This window comes from Terrapene carolina, unplaced genomic scaffold (genome assembly GCF_002925995.2).
Source record: "Terrapene carolina triunguis isolate 2854851 unplaced genomic scaffold, T_m_triunguis-2.0 Scaffold69, whole genome shotgun sequence".
Lineage (NCBI taxonomy): Eukaryota > Metazoa > Chordata > Testudines > Emydidae > Terrapene > Terrapene triunguis.
In genome coordinates this window covers 52,032,772-52,055,922 of record NW_020664420.1, presented here as the reverse complement: position 1 = coordinate 52,055,922, position 23,151 = coordinate 52,032,772, and the positions used below count along the sequence as shown (strand labels likewise).

The window sequence follows — 23,151 nt, the reverse complement described above, 5'->3', positions numbered from 1 at the left end:
CGCGTGTTCAGGAACTCTGGTCTGTTTAGACGGCTGCAGGAAGGTATTTACTTCCCGGACCACAAGATAACTGTTGGGGATGTGGAGATGCCTACAGTGATCCTCGGGGACCCAGCCTACCCGCTAATGCCCTGGCTCATGAAGCCCTATACTGGGGCCCTGGACACTGCACAAGAACTCTTCAACTACCGGCTGAGCAAGTGCAGAATGGTGGTGGAGTGTGCTTTTGGCCGTCTCAAGGGGAGATGGAGAAGCTTACTGACTCGCTGTGATCTCAGCGAAACCAATATCCCCATCGTTATTGCAGCTTGCTGTGTGCTCCACAATCTCTGTGAGAGCAAGGGGGAGACCTTTATGGCGGGGTGGGAGGTTGAGGCAAATAGCCTGGCTGCTGATTACGCCCAGCCAGACAGCCGGGCGATTAGAAGAGCCCAGCGGGACGCGCTGTGCATCCGGGAGGCTTTGAAAGCCAGTTTCAAGGCTGAGCAGGGTACCCAGTGACTTTTAAGTTTGTGGACACAGAAGCTGAACTTGCCCCCGTTTCTTTACCCAGTTGCCGTCGACTATCCTCTCCAGTTACATACCCCCTTCACCCCCTTCCCAAAAAATAAAATCTGTTCTGTTTTGTTAATGGACACCGTTGTCTTTATTACTGTTTTCGCGGGAATGTTTTAAACCTGGGACGCAGACTGTGGCGGGGGGCGGGTTTAGTGTTGTGATGCAAATGATGCTTCTAAACTCCAGGAATGACAGGCTCTGCGGTGGTGGACTGGTTGTTTCAACGGAGCCTGCCAGCCCTCCTGGCCGGGACTGCGTGTATGTGTCGGCTATGTGACTGTCTTGCAGGGGGAGGAGGGTTACAGATCCCCTGCTGCGCGGCTCTGTGATCCAGGGTAAGGACCGCTGCATAAGATCTGTAACTGCCCTCCCCCGCCACCAAGTCACAGAGCAACACCACCCCCCCCACCACACAGAACATGAAAACCACCTCCCAGACTGACCAGGATAACTAGTCACTGCACTGTATATGTGCCCTGCTGCTGGACCTGCCCCCTGCTAAAGGTGACTGTCCTGTCCAATTACCAAGCCCCTTCCCCCCCCTTCAGACAGACTCTCATCTAAAAGAAGAGGATGGAAACAATAATGAACAAAAACGTATTTTTTATTAACAACCGCACATGGAACGGGGGGGTGAAACTTGGACGGGGTCTTGTGTGAGGCGGGTAGGAAAGGACTTTTCAAATTTTGGGGAATGAGAGCCTTCTAGTGGTAGAGCAGTCCGCAGGGGTGGAGTGAAATTTTTCACGGCCCCTTCCGCCCCTCCGTGTTTGGACTTTGGGTGAGGGGGGTATGGGACTTGGTGGCGGGGCAGGGCAGTTAGAGAGAGACTGCAGCGGGGCTCTCTCCTCCTGCCTCCGGTCCTGCAGAACATCCACAAGGCGGCGGAGCGTGTCCGTTTGCTCCCTCATTAGTCCAAGCAGCGTTTGAGTAGCCTGCCAGTCCTCCTGTCGCCACCTCTCCTCCCGTTCAATGTTTGCCCGGTGCATTTGGGACAAGTTCTCCCTCCACTGTGTCTGCTGGGCTGCCTGTGCTCGGGAGCATCCCATTAGTTCAGCAAACATGTCTTCCCGTGTCCTCTTCTTCCTCCTCCTAATGTGCGCTAGCCTCTGGGCAGATGTGGCTGTGGGAATTGGAAAAAGGGAGTGAATTCCTGAGACAGATCAATGTATCTGTGAACAGAGAACATAGTCTTTCAACAAGACCATGCAGAGCACCTATCACACGCGCACTGAGGACAAGGTCGAATTTTCGGCCCTCGCCTACAGTGCCTGCGGTCTTGCTGTGGCGAGCTGAGGAGCAGGGCAGGACACCGGACTTTGTCTAGCTGTCAAACATGGTAAGCCGTAGACTTGTGGCTGCTTAAAACTTTAAGAGTGGCACTGGCCTCCTTTCGCATAGAAAGCAATGCGAGTCTCTGCTGGCAGCAATCCTGCAAGCATGAACTCTGGCCCTGTCCCACCCCCTCGCGGCTGTAAACCACGTGGCTGTAAACCGGCGGTTGCAGTTCTGTAAAGGGACGGGCAAGCAGTCCCAATACTAACTTTCCCCTACCTAATTCACAGCAGGGAGTCATGCCAGACATCACCCTCCTGAAGGTCTCGGAGAGCCAGAAGGAGCGGATGCTTCGTGACAGCCTGCAGAAACCGGGGCCATTTGCTGCAATGCTCTGCAAGGCCATGATCCCCGAGTACCTGCTGGCGTTGTGGCAGGGAAACGTCTCATACCACGGGGGGCCTAACAAGCTCTCCCTGCCCAGGAACCTGCTCATGAGGCTTGAAAAACACCTGCAGGAGACCTATGAGGAGTTCTCCCCGGAGGATGTCGCCTCTATCCCCGGATACATTGACCAGTTTTTGGGTTAGGTGCCCTTGGAGGGACAAAAGAGTGCAGCGTTTTGGGCAGTATAATCATGAAGCGGACATTGTGAAATTTTTTGAAAATAGACTATATATTGAAGCGCCCAAAGACAGACTAATCATGATACACTTTGCACAGATTCCCGTTTTGTTGGACTTTCCTGTTTACATGTTTTGAAGCACTTTACCCACTGTTAATATTTTAAATCTTCCTGTTTTGTTGTAAATAAATGTTTACATGTTTTAAAGCACTTTACCTATTGTTAATATTTTAAATATGCCAGTTATGTTATAAATAAATGTTTAGATATTTAAAACACTTACTGCTTGATCCTTCCCCTGAATCTGTGTCTGGGATAACGGCTGGGGAGGGTTGGTAGGGGATCTCTGTGAGGGTGATGAAGAGCTCCTGGCTGTCGGGCAAATCAGCGTTGTAAGCGCTGTCGACTGCCTCGTCCTCCTCATCTCCTTCCTCCTCTTCCCCGTCCGCTGAGGAACCGGCCGCGGACAATATCCCATCCTCAGAGTCCACGGTCAGGGGTGGGGTAGTGGTGGCGGCCGCACCTAGGATGGAATGCAGTGCCTCGTAGAAACGGGATGTGTGGGGCTGGGATCCGGAGCGTCCGTTTGCCTCTTTGGTCTTCTGGTAGCCTTGTCTCAGCTCCTTGATTTTCACGCGGCACTGCGTTGCATCCCGGCTGTATCCTCTCTCTGCCATGGCTTTAGAGATCTTCTCACAGGTCTTTGCATTCCGTCTTTTGGAGCGCAGCTCGGAAAGCACGGACTCATTTCCCCACACAGCGATGAGATCCAAGACTTCCCGATCAGTCCATGCTGGGGCCCTCTTTCTAGTCTGAGATTGCACGGCCATCTCTGCTGGAGAGCTCTGCATCGTTGCCACTGCTGCTGAGCTCGCCACGGTGTCAAAACAGAAACTGCGATTCAAACTGCCCAGACAGGAAAAGGAATTCAAATTTTCCCGGGGTGTGGCTGGTCAGAGCATCCGAGCTCGGACTGCTGTCCAGAGCGTCAACAGAGTGGTGCACTGTGGGATAGCTCCCGGAGCTATTAGCGTCGAATTCCATCCACACCTAGCCTAATTCGACATGGCCATGTCGAATTTAGCGCTACTCCTCTCGTTGGGGAGGTTTACAGAAATCGATTTAAAGAGAGCTCTATGTCGAACTGAATAGCTTCGTGGTGTGGACGGGTGCAGGGTTAATTCGATATAACGGCACTAAATTCGACATAAAAGCCTAGTGTAGACCAGGCCACAGATATTAAGTATTTTGGGAGAATGGAAAGTCAACAAATCTTTAGCACTGTTCGTTTATTTAGCAGTTACTCCTAGCCAATGTTCTAGGCATCCCATAACAGTAAAATGGAGCAGGTCCATGAAAATAAATCCACATGATTCCAAATGAGTTTAAGACAAATGAGAGTTAATGGCAATCAGCACCTAGCAGGATGGGCCTAATATTGAAAATAAAAAAAAAATCACAGGGAAATTTAAACAAATCCACATATAGTAAAATTTGAATAAAGAGAAACTCTTGTGGATTTTAAAAAATTTGGTTTCCTACTTGACTTCTCTTTGGGGGGAGGAGGAAGGTTAATGATACAAAGTTTGGGGTCTGCATGAATGGCCAGATTTGGAAAAGCAGTACTTTGTAGAAACAATTAAAATCCCCTGACGATCAAAGTAACCAATTTGTAGAAGCAACCAGGTACTTACATGTCCAACTGACCTAACGCCACCAACAAATATTTGTGGGAGCAAAACTGCAGGATAAGTCTAATCTGAAAATTTGGCCTTGAGTATCTCCCAGAAGAGCTCTGTTTAAGGGCAAATCAAATCTGATCTGTGAAATCGGATTTTAGGACATATTGCATAATTTTCTATACTCTCTTCTTAGAAAGTATCTTAGTGTACAGACAGACTGAAGCAAAACTACAAAGAAAGGGTTAGACTGCCCGCTTTCCTCTTAACCAGGTGACTTTGAATCCTAATTACTACTGCTTAAATGTCAACATTGACTGTACATCCAGCAAAGTATACATTTACCTGTTTACCAAATGCAACCACAAAATTTGCTTGTACAGCAGCTAGACTTACCCTGCATATCCTGATGCTCTGTACATTTGAATGGAAATTCTTTACGTTAGAATATGTGCCTTTTCTAGTAATAATAAAGGTGTTTAATAAATTTAAATTTATGCATATGGTAACTTTTAGAAGTAGAAAATTCAATTTTTTTTTCAGGGAAAAAGGAAATATCTCGGCAGGTATTTCATTTATTTTTCCATATTTGGATAGTCACTGGCTATTTCAGATACAGGAAGAGAAGTTGAGCAGTATCCCTCAAGAGTCAAAGTGGAGGTTTCCATAATTGTACAGTTTCTTCATTTCCTGTTTTGAAATGCCATGTAGTTTTGCTGTGTCCTTAATGATGGGTTTTGGGATAAAGGCCCACTGGGTAAATGAGTGGGGATGGGGAGGAATTCTATGATAGGATACAATTTGGGGCTTGGTGGAAAAGCCAGTGACAATGAAGAGGCAGATGGAAACTGACCAGGCAGAAGGAATGGAGTAGCTAGCATGGGTGAGAAGCTACAGATCCTCTTCTAGTTGGGACTGTGGTTGAGTTGAAAAAAATCTTTTCTTTAACAGCCTGAAGGAACTCACCAAGATTCCTCCAATCTATATTGCTGGAATAATGGCCACAGAAGAGTAATATTGCATTTCTACAGCTTGCCCGAAGTTTTAAGTCAGCCCCCATAGAGTTTCCACACAATTACAAAAGCCTTGTGAATTTCACCCAACATTATTATGTCAAACCTTGTCTACACTAGAAGGGTTTTGCTGGCTATACCAGTATAGCTGACCCAGCAAAATCCTCTGGTGTGGATGCAGTTAAATGGTATAAGAACAGTCAGATTGGTATAACTGTATCTATACTAGGGCTTTTCCCAACATAGGTATATTAAGTGTAGACCAGGCCTAAGGAGTTACAACAGTAAGATGAGACAAACCCAGGCCTGGACTACCTACAGATGATGTACCAGCATAATTGTGTTGGTTAGGCGTGTGATTGTATAATAATTAACAGGTACAACCCCTAGTGTGGGCACAGTTATACTCGTATAAAGGTATTTTATACTGATTATTCCCTTTCCATGCTGGGTTGGAGGGGAGTTTAGCTATATCAGTATAGTTAAAGCAGCACAAAGTGTTGCAACTTTTGTGTGTAGCTAAGTTCTAAATTGGTTATATTTGCTGATCATGTATATTTGATTATTGCAGTGAGCACATAGAGATAGGTAAATAATTCAAAAGGATTTTCAGCTGGGTTATTACGCGGAAAAAAAAACTTTAATTTTGCAGGTCTAGTAAAGTCAAACATATTTAGTCGTTTCCACATTCAATACCTCCTCCTATCAGTGAGAAAACTACAGAAGAACCTGCTGAAATTGTAAAGCAGTAAATTCCTATGTAAAAATATAGAGACAATGTTATAAAATAGATTTAAGTATTTAGAAAATGTGTCTAAAATGTAAAGTGTATTGTACAGAAATGATACCTTTTGTATCAAGGCACTTTGAAATGAAATAGCATGTTCAGTTCTGTAATTGTGTTAAACAGTCATTGAGGAAGCTTAAGAGGCAAGAAGAATTAGATTGATCTCAAACCTAGAAGGCATGAGCAATGAGGGAAGGCTTAAAAAGCTGCATTTTGTATAGCCTAGAGAAAAATCAGACACTTAACAGGGATATAACTGATTTATATAATGCCTTGAATCTTTTAGACAGTGATTACCCCTGCATCAGTGCTGCACTGAAAACAGTAACTCTACTTAAGATGCACATGGAAAAGTAAAACAAAAACAAATTGAGGAGAGGCATTAAAAGCACTTTTTCACTTAAAAATAATTAATGTATAGAATGATTTGCTAGGTAATGTTGCAGAGACAAAGACATGGGTCATTCAAGAAAAAATTTGAGACTCTGTTGGGGAAATGGAGTACTAAAAAGGGACAAGCTTTGATGAACCTAATAGCCTTATTCTGAGGAGTTTCTTTGATCTAGTCACTAATGTATCTTTGTAGGGAAGTCGTTACTTGATATCAGTGTATTTGTCACAGGCAGAGTAATACCAATTTCTCTTAATTGTGTGTTTTGTAAATCTGAGAGAACAAATATGTATTGAACTTCAGTCCAGAATAGCAGTAGACCTGCATACGCTGATCTTTTCAGTGAACCAGGCTTAAGAATTTCTGAGCTGTATTAGTGATAGTAGCCAGGTAGAAAATCTAAAGTGAAAGAGAGAATGACCCAAGATTCAGAGTGGTAGCCGTGTTAGTCTGTATCAGCAAAAACAACAAGGAGTCCTTGTGGCACCCTAGAGACTAACAAATTTATTTGGGCATAAGCTTTCATGGGCTAGAACCCACTTCATCAGATGTATGGAGTGGGAAATACAGGAGCAGATATAAATACATGAAAGGGGGTTGCTTTTCCAAGTGTGAGGTCAGTCTAACGCGATAAATCAATTAACAGCAGGATACCAAGGGAGGAAAAATAACTTTTGAAGTGGTAAGAGAGTGGCCCATTACAGACAGTTGACAAGAAGGTGTGAATGACAGTAGGGAGAAATTAAGTTCTGCAACTTCATGTTGGAGTCTGTTTTTGAAGTTTTTTTTGTTGAAGAATTGCCACTTTTAGGTCTGTTGTTGAGTGACCAGAGAGATTGAAGCTACTGGTTTTTGAATGTTTCTGACATCAGGAATCATAACATTCAAAAACCAGTAGGAGAACCTGCAACGTGAAGTTGCAAAACTGGAATTAATTTGCAAACTGGATACCATCAGATAAGGCCTGAATAAAGACTGGGAGTGGTTGGGTCATTGCAAAACCTAAACTCAATTTCCCCAATACCAATTTCTCCCTACTGTTACTCACACCTCCATCCTTTCATGTATTTATACCTGCTCCTGTATTTTTCACTCCATGCATCTGATGAAGTGGGTTCTAGCCCACGAAAGCTTATGCCCAAATAAATTTGTTAGTCTCTAAGGTGCCACAAGGACTACTCGTTGTTTTTAGTGACCCAAGAGAGAGTCAACATTTTGTGAATATTTACAGATTCCTTTGTAAATATGTCGTTTTTATTTCCATCTAACTTTTGCTATATGAAAGTCATAAGTGGTATGAATTTTACATCTGTAATTCACGTGCTGTTAATGTGATGCTTGTATTCACAGACTCTGGGGCTCGCTTTTTTGGAATTGTCAGTGTCCTCAAAGCAAAGTCATAGCACTTTCTTCTTTGACTTCTATAAAATGATGTGAAATGTCAGTACAAGTTGTAAGTGGGGGGAAAATCTAAATTTAAATAAAAATCTTTCAAGCCTCTAGCTGGCAGGTTTTATTGGTGCTGACAAACTTGTCAAGACACAGGTAACCTACATTATGTTATGATTGGATGATAGCATCGTCTTTGAGGTTGTTCGGGTGAAATAAGTCCATTTAGCTATAGAGATGTTTCTACAGAAGATTGGGTGGGTTGAAACACATCAAATGAGTCGTATCTAATTCTCATACTTGCTTCTTTAATAGCTGGAGTCAAACCATGCTTACATGAAAGAATTTAAATGTAATATAACTATTGACTTATAATACAAGCTCTCAGCATGCAAAAACCAAGACCAGAACTGTCCCGTCTGTTAAGAAATGTTAACTTTGATATCAACTGTTTTTCTTTATACTGCACCAAAGTATTCTAACTAGATAGCCAACATAATTTTTAATATGCCAAAGGGCTCATCAGGGCTTGGATTAAAATAAGAATTGACCTGAAACTTCACTTAAAGCTTGAACTAAACCTCAACTTAACGCTTCTTTAGGTTAAAATAAAAGGTTACTTAACATTTATGAAATTATTTTTCATCTTGGAAGCCTCTGCATTTCCTGGTTCTAGGCAGGATGAAAGGGGAAAAAATCCAGATCGCAGTGAAATGGAGTACATTTCCACAGCACTGAAAGGGGGAAAATATAGGAAATCTCACAATAGTTTGTTCCTGTAAGTGTTAATGCTTACTGTATTTATAGCTCCTCAAAGGATTTAGAACACTTTCAGGGCTCCAAAGAGGCATTTTTAAATGGGGGAAGCTGAGGTAAGAGGTTAAGTGACTTATCCAAGGTCACATTGCAAATTTGAGAGTGGGATGGCTCCTGATACTTTTCTTTAACTATCACACCACGCTTTCACTCTTTTTCCAGGCTACTTTTGCATACTGTAGATGTAGATAGCTAGGCTAAGGTTCAGACCTTTTGAATTTCACATAGACCTTGTGTTCAGGTAATCAGCCTGAAAAACGTAGGAGTATTTTAATATTTGCTTACGAAGCTCATTTTCTCCACGCCCTTCTGAATGTGCATGCTCTGACTCAAATATAATGTTTACATTTACACTTGCAGGATGCATGGGATCCAATGAAGTGGAAGAAAATGCTTTTTTAAAAATAAAAATATCAGCGAGGGTGAGATGGGAATTAACCACCAAAGGCAGTACTTACATTCCTTGTGTGTGTGTGTGTGTGTGTGGTTTTGGTTTTTTTGTTTTTGTTTTTGTTTTTTAATGGATCAGGCAGCTGACTACAGGCCAAGTTCAACTGAAACAATTCTTTCAGTGTTTTACAGTGCAGAGAACATACACTATTTCATTGAAGCCTCGAAACCTACAGCATGTAGATAGGAGACCCAAACAATACATTATGTAGGTTTTCTTTCCATTTTTTGAGAAAACATCCAAGAGTCCAAAAACATGAGAAAAGAATAATACCCACAAGAATTTTAAGCTTAAAGGGGGAAGGGTGATGTTATGATTAAAGCACAGGACTCAGAGTCACAAACATAGGCTCTGTTCCTGGCTGTGGCAAAGACTCTATATGAAGTTTGGGGTAAGTCCTTAAGGACCCAATAATGCGACCCTGACTTATGAGAGAAATACCACTTAAATCAATGAAATTTTTCATTGGAGTAAAAATTACATGTATTAATGAAGATAGCATGATCATGCCTTAATCTCAGTTTTCTAATGTAATTTATCCTGAAGGACTAGCCTAGCACAGCCAACCCAGGCTTGGGGAATACAAAGGTAGTTTACAACCACACTTGTACCTTCCCTCCCTGCACCTTTAGCTGTAGCTGAAGATATATGGGCCATAGTATCTAGGACTTACTTGACTATTTCTCAGTTTCCTTTCCTAGTGGTAAAATGTCTGATACATGTTTAATTATAGTAAAAAATAGGGGTAATATAATAGGGGCAGGCTTAGGTGACAAATAGGTAAATGCTGTGAAGGCTTGGGTGCAAATGTGGGTTCAGTTAAAAAAAAAAGAAATGAAATTAGAAGGGAGTAGATAAAGACATCTGAAATAATTGTTCTGTAGGATATGGCCTTTCCACATAGGCAGATTGCTTTCTCTTCACTTCTGTCTGAAGAGAGTCAAATAGAGAATCTCGTTTCTTAATTAGAAAGAAAAATACTCATCAAACACACCTCATCACTGGAAAGCTAATGATCCACAGCTGCTAGCCTGAAAGGGCAGGCTTTTTTTTTTCCTGAACAGTAGGAAGTGTTAATCATTTTGGATGAGATTTCTTTTTAAAATACTATAGTTTGCAAAAGAATAGGATATTCAATATTCCAACTTAAATTATTTTTTGAAGTGTGGTACACTAGGGTAGTATCACGTGTCTCACTGAATAATCATTTTATGCATATATATCTCACTAAGGGTATCAACTGGTGTGATGTTGTAACTGACGGGTTCATGCCTATGCTCTTGAAATCCTTGTCAGCAGGGGGAAAGGAAGGAAAAAATCCTCCTGTGTAGTATCCTATGCAGGAAATGGCAGCTATATTAAACTGTAACCTTTGGGACACCCACTCCTCCCTTAAAATAGTTGGCTTGTTTCAGTAGTAATGAAGATCCTTTTTTTTTCTTTTAAGCTTGAGAGGACCCATTATTTCTTTAGAAGAGATCATAGCAGATATAGTCCATTGGATGTTTTACAGGTATGGGTAGGGCCCAGGAACCTTTCATCCTTCTTCCTTTTCTTTTCCACCTGTTTCATTCTTGTATTATCTGTACTTGTTTAATGGAGGAATATGTAGTTTCCCTTCCCTTTCATGGGTGAAATGAAATTAAAGGAATAGATTCACATACACAGCTTTTTCTTTTTTAAATAGTTGTAAGATGCTTTGTCTGTGGGAACTGAAAAATACCCCTATTTTTTTTTCATCATTTTGCCCCTGATATTCATGTATGTTAGTCTCTTTCTAATATTGGGAGTTTTTAGTTTGTTGCATGTCTTATTTATTGTGCATTTTTCTAATGGCGGGGTGGGATAGTGAAGCAGATTGAGCTGCAGTCCTATCACTATGCTGATTTCCCATAGCCATTCATTTCATTTTCATAGCAAATGTGGTGTTCTTGCTTTACTAGTGTCTGACTGAGACAGGTGTTTTAATGAGAAAACTGGTTGAAGCTCATCCCAGACAAGATGGAAATAGTGCTGGTGGGTCAGGAAAATCATTTAAACGAGATGGCAATGTATATCTACTCTTTGTATTCATTGGAAATGTCTGCGTATTGTTAAAGGTTTCTAGCCTAAGAGTCCTTTGTTTTCATGCATGGATTCAGAGCTTGCAGCAGTAACCAATAATGCTTGCTTTCATTTGCATCAAATTAGGAGCTTACACCCTTTCCCTCCACATGTGGGCTTTGCCATAGTTAACTATGTCTGTCTTCTTACTAGAGTGCATTATTATAGTGAACTCTGCTTGGGACTACCCTTGAAGACCAGGAGCACATTACGTCTGTATTCCATAGACGGAACTGGTCACCAATTTGTTTCAGGGTGTTGTTTTTATTCTACAAAGCCATATGCAGTTGGGTCTTTCTTTAGAAATTACTTCTCTCCATCTGCCGGTCACCAGATTTAAAATTAAGGGTAGAGACATCTGCAGGCAGGGGCAGTTCACAACAGGCAGTCTCTGGAATTTGTTTTCCCCTGTCTGTCAGAGTTTACTTCCAGAGCTCCTATCGAAGTCTACAAAAATGATTGGAGGTATGGAATGGCTTCCATATGAGAAGAGATTAATAAGATTGGGACTTTTCAACTTGGAAAAGAGAGGACTATGGGGGAGGTGTGATAGAGGTCTATAAAATCATGACTGGTGTGAAGAAAGTAAATAAGGAAGTGTTATTTACTACTCATAACACAAGAACTAGGGGCCACCAAATGAAATTAATAAGCAGCAGGTTTAAAACAAACAAAAGAAAGTATTTTTTCACACAACGCACCATCAACCTGTGGAACTCCTTGCCAGAGGATGTTGTGAAGGCCAAGACTATAACAGGGTTCAAAAAAGAACTAGATAAGTCCAGGGAGAATAGGTCCATCAATGGTTATTATCCAGGATGGGCAGGGATGGTGTCCCTAGCCTCTGTTTGCCAGAAGATGGGAACAGGCAATGGGATGGATCACTTGATGATTACCTGTTCTGTTCATTCCCTCTGGGGCACCTGGCAGTGGCCACTGTTGGAAGACAGAATACTTGGCTAGATGGACCTTTGGGCTGACCTAGTATGGCCGCTCTTATGTTCTTACCTATTCACTCAAGCCTTTTTCTGAGCGAATAGAGGTGAGTTTCTTTTCTGAGCTGGAGATTCATGTTTTAAGCTGACTTGAGTTGATCTTGCTAAATCACACTCCTGTAAATGTTCCTCTCAAAATGTATGTTAGTAAATCCTTAGAAGAATTCTCTCATAAGTAATTCTTACAGATCTCTGGAATTCTCTTAAAACTTGTTTCTTATTCAACACTACTTCTAATAGATTTCCTTTTAAACTAAATAACCTGAACAACATACAGATTTCCCAAATGCAGTAATGAGTATCAAAAGTGCCAATACCCCTTTAATTGTATGATACCACATAACACCTTTCCGTTGCAAAAATTTCAATAGCTATCAAGCTTGTCCTGCAATCTCCCAAGACATTCATATACAGGCCATTTGGTGGCCGTAGGACGGAAGAAGGCAAGTTAATTGATCTGGTAGTGTGGATTTCTTAAAAATGTAGGTTTTTACACTGGTATTTGCATTAGTCTTTTATGATCCGATGTTCTGTTTTGGCTCTATTAAACATAATCCTCAATTTTAAGGGATTATTAAAATCCCTTTTTAGTTCTTGATCAAACCAAAATGTACCTAAAGTATAGGAATGAGAAAAAGGAGCCATTTTTTAGTTTGAGTTAGTACAGCGGTTCTCAAACTGTAGGTCAGGACCCCAAAGTGGTTCGTGACTCAATTTTAATGGGGTTACCAGGGCTGGTATTAGACTTGCTGGGGCCCAGGGCTGAAGCCCGAGCCACACCGCCTGGGACCAAATCAAAGCCAGAGGGCTTCAACCCTGGGTGGCAGGGCTCAGGTTACAGGCCTCCTGCCTGAGGTAGAAGCCCTTGGGCTTCGACTTTGGCCCACCTGCACGGGGTGGGGCTCGGGCAGCCTCAGGCTTCGGTCCCTCCTCCTGGGGTCATGTAGTAATTGTTGTTGTCAGAAGGGGGTCACGGCACAATGACATTTGAGAACCTCTGCTCTAGTAGCTATGTTTTGGTTTGGGTTTGCCATAGTTCTGGGACACTGCACTTGATTAATTTTAGAAAGCAGAAGAAATGTAAGGAAGTGCAAGGCTTGAATATAGTATTTGGAAGAAAAGCATGTAGTGTTACCAATACATGATGCTGAAGACTGGGAGCAGGTTCAGCAATAGTATCGTTTACCATAGTATTTTCAGCTACCATTTTTGTCATGTGAGAGGAAAATCAAGCAAGTAATTTTAGATCGCTTAATTCTAGAGTTTTAAAAATGTTAGTTGTGAGAGCTGGAAGTCTATTACAAGAAGAGAAAAATCTCAACAAATACACCTCTACCCCGATATAACGCTGTCCTCAGGAGCCAAAAAATCTTACTGCGTTATAGGTGAAACTGCGTTATATCGAACTTGCTTTGATCCGCCGGAGTGCGCAGCCCCCCCCCTCCCCCCGGAGCACTGCTTTACTGTGTTATAAATGAATTTGTGTTATATCAGGTCGCGTTATATCGGGGTAGAGGTGTATGTGTACAAGTGTCATCTTGTTCACCTTTTCTTTAGTATTTTTAGCTGAAAGCTGTGCCCCAAAAAGACACTCTTAATAAACCCTGGGAATGTTTTTTGTTTGTTTGTTTGTTTGTTTTTTTAAGTTAAACAAAATCTTTATTAAAGTATTTCTGATCCTTTATTGTTATTGCTATTTATTCAAATATTTTCAAATTTTTGGAATGTTTTATATTTCCTTTTGTATATATTTAGTTTGATGCTTTATATCAAATTTGTCATGTCGCCACTGATTTTCAGAGGTGTAGTAGCTTTCAAACTTGTGGTTTCAGTTGCGCATTCAGCCACATTAACCAATCATTCCTGGTCTCTGTTCAGAGAGAGTGAGTGTGTTGTTTTGTTTAGATTTGTTTAATGTACTTCTCCTTACTTTGAATAAATTTAGAGTTTAATCATTTATCTCTCCTCTATCTTTTAGCTTTTTCTTTTTGTGGTTTGGAACTTTGAGCTCTACATGATTCCGCTTGCTTTGTTGTTACTGTTGGCATGGAACTATTTCTTGATCCTATCGGGGAAAGATAACACGCAACATGATACAGTAAGTATTTACTTTTTTAAGCACATACTTGTACTTGTTTTTTAACTTATACTAAGACAAGATTTTAAAACTGAATTTGTTTCAGAAACTGAATTTCTCTACTTAAATACAATGGCCTTTCAAAAACATTTCAGTTCATGATGCTTGATGGACAGTTCTTCCTAGCCATGATGGAACGTTTTTTCCAGCTGTTCAATAAATGTTTCTACTTTTGTTGAAACTAATTTTAAAAATGCATTAGAGCATGCTCTGTCCTCAAAGCTGGTGTGTATGTTTGGTTATTTTACTGGTTAGGGAAGGGCAAACAAATCTTTTGAAAACTGTTCGTGTGTGTGTGTGTAGCCCCGTTGAAAGCTTATAAAAACTATAGTCTGAAATTTTTTTTAGTTACTGAAATTAAAAAGTGCTGATTCTGCCAAAATTCCTCTCTTCCACTAAGAACTGCAGACTTGTCAGATGGCTTTCAAGATAGGTCACAAATCTTTACGTGATGGTCTTAGCTGAGCTCACTAACACGTATCATGTGGAAATTTTACAAAGTATCATCAAGAATATTTCTGCCTTCTAAATTACTACACAATGAAAAAAATAACTGATTAGTGAAGCAATGTGCTGTCTTGGATAGAGAATGTCCTGGAAATCGGAATATCTGGGTTCTATTTCTGGCTCTCGCAGTGACTTGTTGTGTGCCCTCAGTCAAGTCACTTAGTACTTATCTGTAAACTAAGCATATCCCCCACCTTTGTAAATTGCTTTGAGATTGTCAAGGTAAAGGTTCTGTAAATTGTAAGAGCAAAGTATATTTATTATTAATTAGTGTTTTTAAATGCTCAACTCCCAGCACATGAATTTATACTCATTAATAAAGAACTGTTATTTAAACTTGTCTAATATGAATGAAAAATAATCAGACACATTGGTAATCTTGAAAGGAGAACAACTGGGGAGTTCTTTGTGATTTTTAATACCCCTACTACATGCCAATCTCAATTGTCTAACCAACTGAAGCATAAGAGACTGTACTCTACTGCAGATCAATGAAATAATTTGCTGAGTAGATATCTGGATATGAGAGATGAACCAACCTTAAGTCATCCTTCTTAGAATATTTTTGCAGCACAGGAATCATTTTCTCTGCCCTCATAGGTGCCAACCCTTTTGTAGTACATTGGTGCTTATTCTGTTGTGACATAATCCTTTCTTCTCTTGTCAGATGATCTGAAGAATTTTGTTACAACACAAGTCACACCCAGATAATTTGTGTGTGAGCTAGGTTAACCTGCCACTTAGTCTGGCTTTTGATAAATTGTAAACACAATGAGTTTGGGAGGTTAAATTCTAGTTCCTACATAATTCTTTGGCATATGATACTGGTCAGTTTCTGCTCAAAAGACCCACAGATTAGTATATACAAACATTGCAAATCTGCTGTGAACTAAAATGCCAAGGGGGTAGGCAGGCTAATATGTCCAATCATAAATGGATGCTGACTTGCTTCCATTTCATGCACTCATACACAACATCTTTATGGTTGCTGGTTCACTTGAGAGTACTGCCTGTCTTGTCATTGTCTCCAGCTCTACCTTCTGCTTCCCCTAACACCTTGTTTGATTACTTTCCTATCACATGGCAGTGGTGAATTATCACAGAGTTGCTATGTTCCAACACTGAAGAAGGAACTTTTCTCTCAATGCTTCAGCGGACAGGGCTGGAGCTAGATGTTTTGGTGTCCTTGGCAAAATTACATATATGCACCCCAATTTTAATTCATTATCACCAACCCTCAACTCCATCTGACTTGCATAGGTTTTCTTTAATAATTATTTTCCCACTAAACCCCACAAAAGTGCCCTTGTTGTACTCCTTTGTTCTTGTTCTCCAGATGATGACACTCCTTGCATCCCTCCTCCTTTCCTGTGATGAAAGATAGGGGAGACAGGGCTTCAGCTTTTTCCTTGAGTCTTGCATGGTAGCAGATTGACAATTTTACTTCAGGAGTACTGGGCGCTTCTGCAGGTGCAGGAGCCCAGAGCAGAGAAGTAATCTTGGTGGGACTAGGTGTGCAGAGAAGACAACAAAGGATCCCAAAGTAAAGTTGGCAGCAGGAGAAGTAGCCTGCTGGAAAAATGGAACTGCTTCCCCATTATATGGGCTCCTGTCTGAAGGGCACTGTCACTCTGGGGGCCTGTCACTGGTTACTCAGTGGCCAAAGGCCCACTTGCTTCATAGATTCTCTGATCAGGACTCTCATCCCCTGTCCAGGTGCTCTGCAGTTACTACCCCATGTTTATGCCCTACCAGCAGCTCATGCTGCCCTAGGGTCACCGCAGCAGACAGACATCCTCCTGGTTGCCCCATTGGCCTCCACTGGCTGTGTCACCAACACCTGTGCCAGCTTTGGCTAGGTTTGTCCTCCATGGTGGCACTTACCACTGTCCTGCCCAATGTCAATGATCACTCTGACATTTTCTTCTAATCCCAGAAGCTGCCACCAACATACACCAAGTAAGACCAAAGCAAAAATGCATCAGGAAGGGAGAAAGACTGGGGGAGGAAGAACTGCCCCCACTCAGAGTCAAGGACTCACAGCAGTAGCAACACTTCTTGCACCCCACCAGTAGGACAGCCATACTCCTGCGTTTACTCAGGGTAGTGGCTGCTGCAGTGCCTCCAAGGAGCAAGGAACTTTTCCCCAAAAGAATACACTAGGGTTACCATATTTCAGCAAGCAAAAAAGAGGATGGGAGGAGCCCCGCCCTAGCCCCGCCCCTGCCCCTCCCACTTCCCGCCCCCCTCAGAACCCTCAACCCTCCCCCCGTTCCTTGTCCCCTGACTGCCCCCTCCTGGGACCCCTGCTCCTAACTGCCCTCCAGAACCCCACCCCCTACCTAAACCTCCCTGTTCCTTGTCCCCTAACTGCCCCCTCCTAAGACTCCCCCACCCTAACTGCCCCCCAGGACCCTACCCCCTACCTGTACCCTGACTGCCCAAAACCTTCTCCACCCCCCCCCCAAGACCCCCCCCACGTACTCCCCCCCCCCCCCGTCTCTTGACTGCCCCCTCCAAAATCTCCCTGCCCCTTCTCCTGCCCCCTGGCCCCCTTACCCTGCCGCTCAGAACATGGTGTTGGGCTCTGTGCGGAGCCGGACACGTGGCTGCGCTCCCCAGCGCAACACACAACCCGGTCCCACCCCACCCAGTGCTGCCGGAGCGGGGCGCTGGGCAGCAGGGGAGGAGGAGCTGCCGAGGCCCGATGCGAACGGCCCGGCAGGCCGGCCAGCTCAGAATGCAGGGAAGGGGGGGTGGGGAGGAGGAGCTCTACAGCTGCTCCGGAGTCCAGCCCGGCAAGCTGCGGGGGAAGGGCTCTGGCTGCCAGAGCCCCATGCGAGCGGCTGAATTTCCTGCAGCCCTCCCAGCCGCGCCTCGCTCTGCATGGAGGGGAAATCCCGGACATTTTTAGTGATTTACAAATTCCCCCCCGGATGCTATTTTTAACACAAAAAGCAGGACATGTCCGGGTAAATCCGGAGGAATGGTAACCCTAGAATACACACAACTGCACCACCACAAATTCAGCACGTTAGGTAGTCACCTTTGTGGCCCACAGCTAAGGTTAGCCTTATCACTGTAGAGCTTCCACAGATTTAAAGAAACATTACGTTCTCCCATCTTTCTAAACAATCTTTCCACTTTTTAAACAATCCTGTTCAACTATTGTTAAGCAGTCTTTAACACTACACACATTTTTGCACCATTTTGATCTGCATAAAGAAGAATGAATATTAAATAAGTTATAGATGCAGATGAATCACATGAGCTTCACCATTTGTCCAGGTCATCTGCTTTAAGGAGGATTTTGTCCAGCTGATTCACTTGAATTAATAAAAATGAAAGGTGTAGACTTCTGTTCATTAGCTTTAGGTCTCATCTAAATGTGACTGTTTCCTTTTGCTAAGGCTGTGGTCCGAGTACTAGTGGTACTAGGGTCTCACAGCAATACATGTGGTCCAAACTAAGTAAACTTTTTACATCATGTCGTGACAATTGTAAAGTATCACAGAAAGAATCACTTTCTTTTAACACTGAATGAGGAACTTTAGTAGAATAAGTAAAATAGTATTATTCTTAGTGCTTTTCTTTCTCTCTTTCACTGCAAAGGTTCTGTCTGAAACCCTTCCTAGCTGCCTCTTCCTTGTTTTTTGCTTTATTTAAAGAAACACTACACACAAGCTCACATTTTCTCCTGTCAATAAGCATGCCCTTGAATATCTCCCCCACTAAAATAATTTCTATTCAACTTAGCAATTCTCCTCCTAGAACATCTTTATGAAAATGAACGCACACACAAGATGAAGGCTCACTGTTAGAAAACCAGAAAGAGACTGGACAAAAGAGAAGAAATACTTTTGTCAGGTTATTTTTAAGTTGCAAAAGATTTTGGAATGGAAGCAGAATGAAAAGGAGCCCAGGTGGCAACATTAAAGGATGAATGATGTTGAATCCTGGGACAGTATGAAACAAAGTGGTATCTATTTCTGGTACACTTTCTACCTTGCTGTCCACCCCTCCTAGTCAGCTTCACTGAATCTGTATTTTTGGAAGTAACACTTCCTGTCAGTCAGTCACTGGTAGGAAGTGTTGCCTCTACATGGGACCAGCTCAGGTAGTTCATGTCAAATGTAATGTTGTAAGTATTTTTGTTATGCTTATTGCCACCAGGTGGCCAATGTGAGAATAGCTATTTACTGTTAGAAGCCCTAAGGCTATAGTGAGCATGCTCCAGGGCATTGTGGGTGGATGCAAGGAAGCTTTTTCCAAGATGCAGCCTGATTAATTTTCTATGTGAAACTTTACTCCAATAAAAGATCTCCTTTTTCACTTCTAATCTGTTTTGGGCCTCCATATACTATGTACAGAGTAGCAGAGCATGACACAATGACAGACCACTTGGCCTATTGAAGGAGAACAAAGAGAGAGGGAAGCAAAGAACTGATATTTTTATTGCCTTGGCAAACAGGCAACATATCTAGTGCTTTTCTTCTTTATTGTGCTTTACAAACATTACCTAATTTAATTCTCACAACAAACCTATGAAGATGATAAATAGTATTGTCTCTATTAATAGATGGAGAAACACTGGGGTTATGTTGTTTGCCCCAGGTATCATAGAGAGTTGCTGATAGATCTGGGATTAGCACATTAGTTCATTAGGAAAAGCTGCCTTGTATTTAAAAAAGCATAAATGGTAGTGGTAGCCAGAGAATAAAAATCTTCAGGTTCACATATAAATACGTATATATAAACTAGCTTTTGTTTTGTAATCCCATAAAGGTAAGGGAAAAACAGAGTTGCTTTCACTGTACAATACTGTTTAGGATTGCACAGCAACAGTTGTGCTGCATATTCAGCATATTCACCAAACAATAGCTTGCTATCTCACAATACAATGCTCTAGTTCTCCTGTATACAGTAAGATGGGCTGCGACTCTAATCCTGACATTGGTTCTGCTTGAGACATATGACATTCAAAACTCTTTCATCAGTGCAGGAAAGTGCACAAAGGTTATTTCACAAAATTAGTCTTCTATAACTTGTCTCCTTGGTTGCTGACTTCTACAAAAATATAACCTGTTCTCAGCTTATACTCTCAACAGCACAGTGATTGGCTAAAAAAATCCTTTATAGATGGGTTCCAACCTGTATACTCACTTTGGGCTCCTTCGGAACATAGAGACCACAGGCAGCATGAGAACCATTCCTCTTTTTATGGAGCTAAGTGTTTATTCCTTAAATACTACATATATGTAAAGAAGAAAAGTAAACGATCTTACCCAACCAGACCAGGGGATGGGCTCATTTTAATAAATCACAACTGAAACATGAAAATGTCAGCTTAATCAAGCATTTACATTTTATTAATCAAGCCTAATTTTTATGAATGCAAATAATCACTGAAGCTGGACAAATTTGTTCTAGATTGCATCAGAAACATAATTTTAATATTTAATGGCCTGATGAATTTAAATGGAGAATTATCTTTATGAAACAGTCTTCATAATCTGCCATTAAATGAGAAATGAAAAAATCAACATAAATCTTACATAAACGTTATTTAACTAAATGTTGGTACTATAAATATTACAAATACATTATGCACTAATTTAGCAATCACACAGTACACTACATAAAGAAAAAATTAGGTTGGTTATGCAGCATTTCTCTTCTACAATGAAAAGGAATGCATTATTAAAGTTGGCTATTCATGCCACTATAGTTAAGGAGGCAGTCTAAGCTTCCATTATAATTCTCTGCCTTCAGGGTTTTATATTGTATCTCTGCCATAGAAACTCACTAACAGGGCATACAAGGTCTCAGCCCAATAGCACTTTTTAAAAAACTTCTCCAACCCTAGCTTACTTTCAGTTGTTTTTGCCTACAGAAAGGGAAACAAATCCTAGAAATGTTCATTTTAGAAAGATTTTTACCCTTTTTTCCTCAAAACAGAGTAATTTTTAAAGTGAAAATTTGCAAAACTTTCCCCCCCTGAAGCCTTACACTATTGCATGGAAAATGCATAGGCATTCTTTTGTACAGAATTTCTTAATGATTTTTTTTCATTTGTGCCCAGACTTATGTAACTACTGGATTGACATAATACTGTAGCAGTTCCAACATGTCTTGGTCAATATTCTTTAAACTAAGAACAATTTAGTGTTGGAGTAAAAAACCCCATTATATGAGGTTATTTTTAAGCATGTTAAGGATGTTATTTTTAAGGATGTTAATTCAGACTAGATCTCAGTAATTTTCAAGTTGTTTTCCAAAATTACTGTGTTTCTCCAAATATATAATTACCTAAAAAGAGTTGTCATAATCACCTGGGCTAATGTTACAGTGACATATGTATAATAAGGATATACAATTCGAAATATGTGACAGGGCAAAAATGCTGCCCCAACTTTAAGTATCCTAACTTTTGGCACCACTCACAAACTCAGTTATTTAAACAAAAGTACATGTTGTGGTGTAAGTATATATGTAGATGAGTGGTGTTTTGTCCTCCTAGAATCCTAGTGCTAGCTGAAAAGTTAATGATTAAATTTAAGACAAACAATTACATTTTAATTCTGTTGACAAGAAATATAATAAACTACTTTATTGTCAATGTTTTATTTAAACTCCGTGGTGACAAAATATTTTAAAATGTTATTGTTTAAAAGTTCGTTGTGTAGTAAATTACAAATGTAGAATATTTTTTTTTGCTTCACTGGTTTAAAAAATGTCATAAAGCCAGACAGATCAGATTTTGTCTACAAGACAAATATACAGTACATTCTGAAGCCTTTAGATGGAGATATACTTCAGATAAAAACCTAGTATTCTGTTCACAATGCTTTGTGTAAATATCAGCTAGAATTCCTGAAAGCATTGAGATCCAAATATTTAAAGAAATGCATTGAAAAATTTCTTCTGATGCCATATTTTATATGAAAATTGTTTAGTCTTAACTGCGTTAGCAACTAAATATTGGGTGCATATTAAGCTGACATCAAGCAAAAAGTTATATGTTCTTGTGTAATAAAGTATATTACAGAGAAACTTCTTATACTGCAAATAAAAATTCTTTTGTTGATATTACCGGACTGTATGTAATCAGTGGCATGCATCAAAAGGCATCTGATAGCCACATTAAAATCACATTTCCTATTAAGCATCAGACTAAATTACATCATGAGCACTTCCCAGAATGAGCCAAAGAAATGTATTCTGTAAGAAGAAGTAATTGTATCTGTAAAAATCAGGAAGTCTTTTAGCAGTAAAGTACTAATGCTTTTCTTTTTAGTCTCCTCTTTTGTACTGCAATATATTCAGCCTTACTGGCAAGCTTATCACACTAATTATTATTACATCTAGTAGTTCAGTTATCTTGATGACTCCTGTAGATGAAATACTTCAAGGTCAAATCTTTAATGGTGTGAATCAAACTCAGGAGCTACCATAAGTTCAGTTGTATTTCAGATATACTACATTGTTAAATTAAAATCTGTTAGTGAGTTTTATTGTCTTTATAAATATGATGTAAAATAGATGGATATTTTAATTAAGCTAGGTCTTTTGAAAAATTTCTCCTCAACAACCCTGTGAGAAAAGCAGATGTCCTTTTGTGACTATGACCACATAAACACAGTAATAACAAGCTTATTGACTATGAACGTTTTCAGTTTGACCTCAGGTACTTTCAAGATGCCTGAAATAGCCTGAACGATTTTGGGAATCCTTCTCAATCCATACACATTTGATAATTTTATATTACATTTACACAGAAGTGTTGTAAATCCACTGACATACCAACACATATTGTAGTTAGTTTACATGGAGACAAAATTATCTAAATGAACTCCAGACTGTGCTGAAGAATACAGCTAACCAGCAGTAGGGTGGAAATGTTCATTTGGGGCCCAATCCTGTTTTCTTTGATTTCAATGGGAGCAGGAGCAGGCTCCTGATTTGTGATAGGTTATATCAAAATATTAGTGTCTGCAGGCATTTGGACATTTTAACAAAATAAATTGGAATATTACATGTTTTTCATTTGAAACTATTGTTTTAAAGCCCAATCCATTGAGGTGCTGAGCAAATCAGAAGTGCTGAACACTTGAACTACCAGTTCAGGGCACCTACCTACTCCTTTTTAGGAATTGCTGAGCACTTCACAGGATTCTGCCTTTAAATTATATTAAGATTTCAGTCATTAAACACATCTGGATGACTATGGTTCTTCCTTTTGAATTCTCTTACATTGCGTATTAGAGTAAGAGTATTGTGGTACTACTCACTTGGAAATGTATCAAAAATACCCCTTTAACCGCACAGTTGTTTCCATTGGAATAGCTATTGAAAAGTTGGTGGTAGCAGAATGTACTTAATTATTGTGCGTTTGCTGTGATTATTTAGTAACTTTTCTTCTAGA

General features: G+C 40.7%; 1 protein-coding gene across 1 annotated transcript in view; it reads left to right on the top strand.

The window, feature by feature from the left end:
• The window catches only part of MCTP1 (multiple C2 and transmembrane domain containing 1), a 451,536-nt gene that overhangs the window by 360,527 nt on the left and 67,858 nt on the right, over positions 1–23,151 (top strand). The window contains exon 16 of the mRNA XM_024206867.2: positions 14,061–14,180. Coding sequence (XP_024062635.1) covers positions 14,061–14,180 — 120 coding nt within the window. The remainder of the gene's footprint in view (positions 1–14,060; positions 14,181–23,151) is intronic.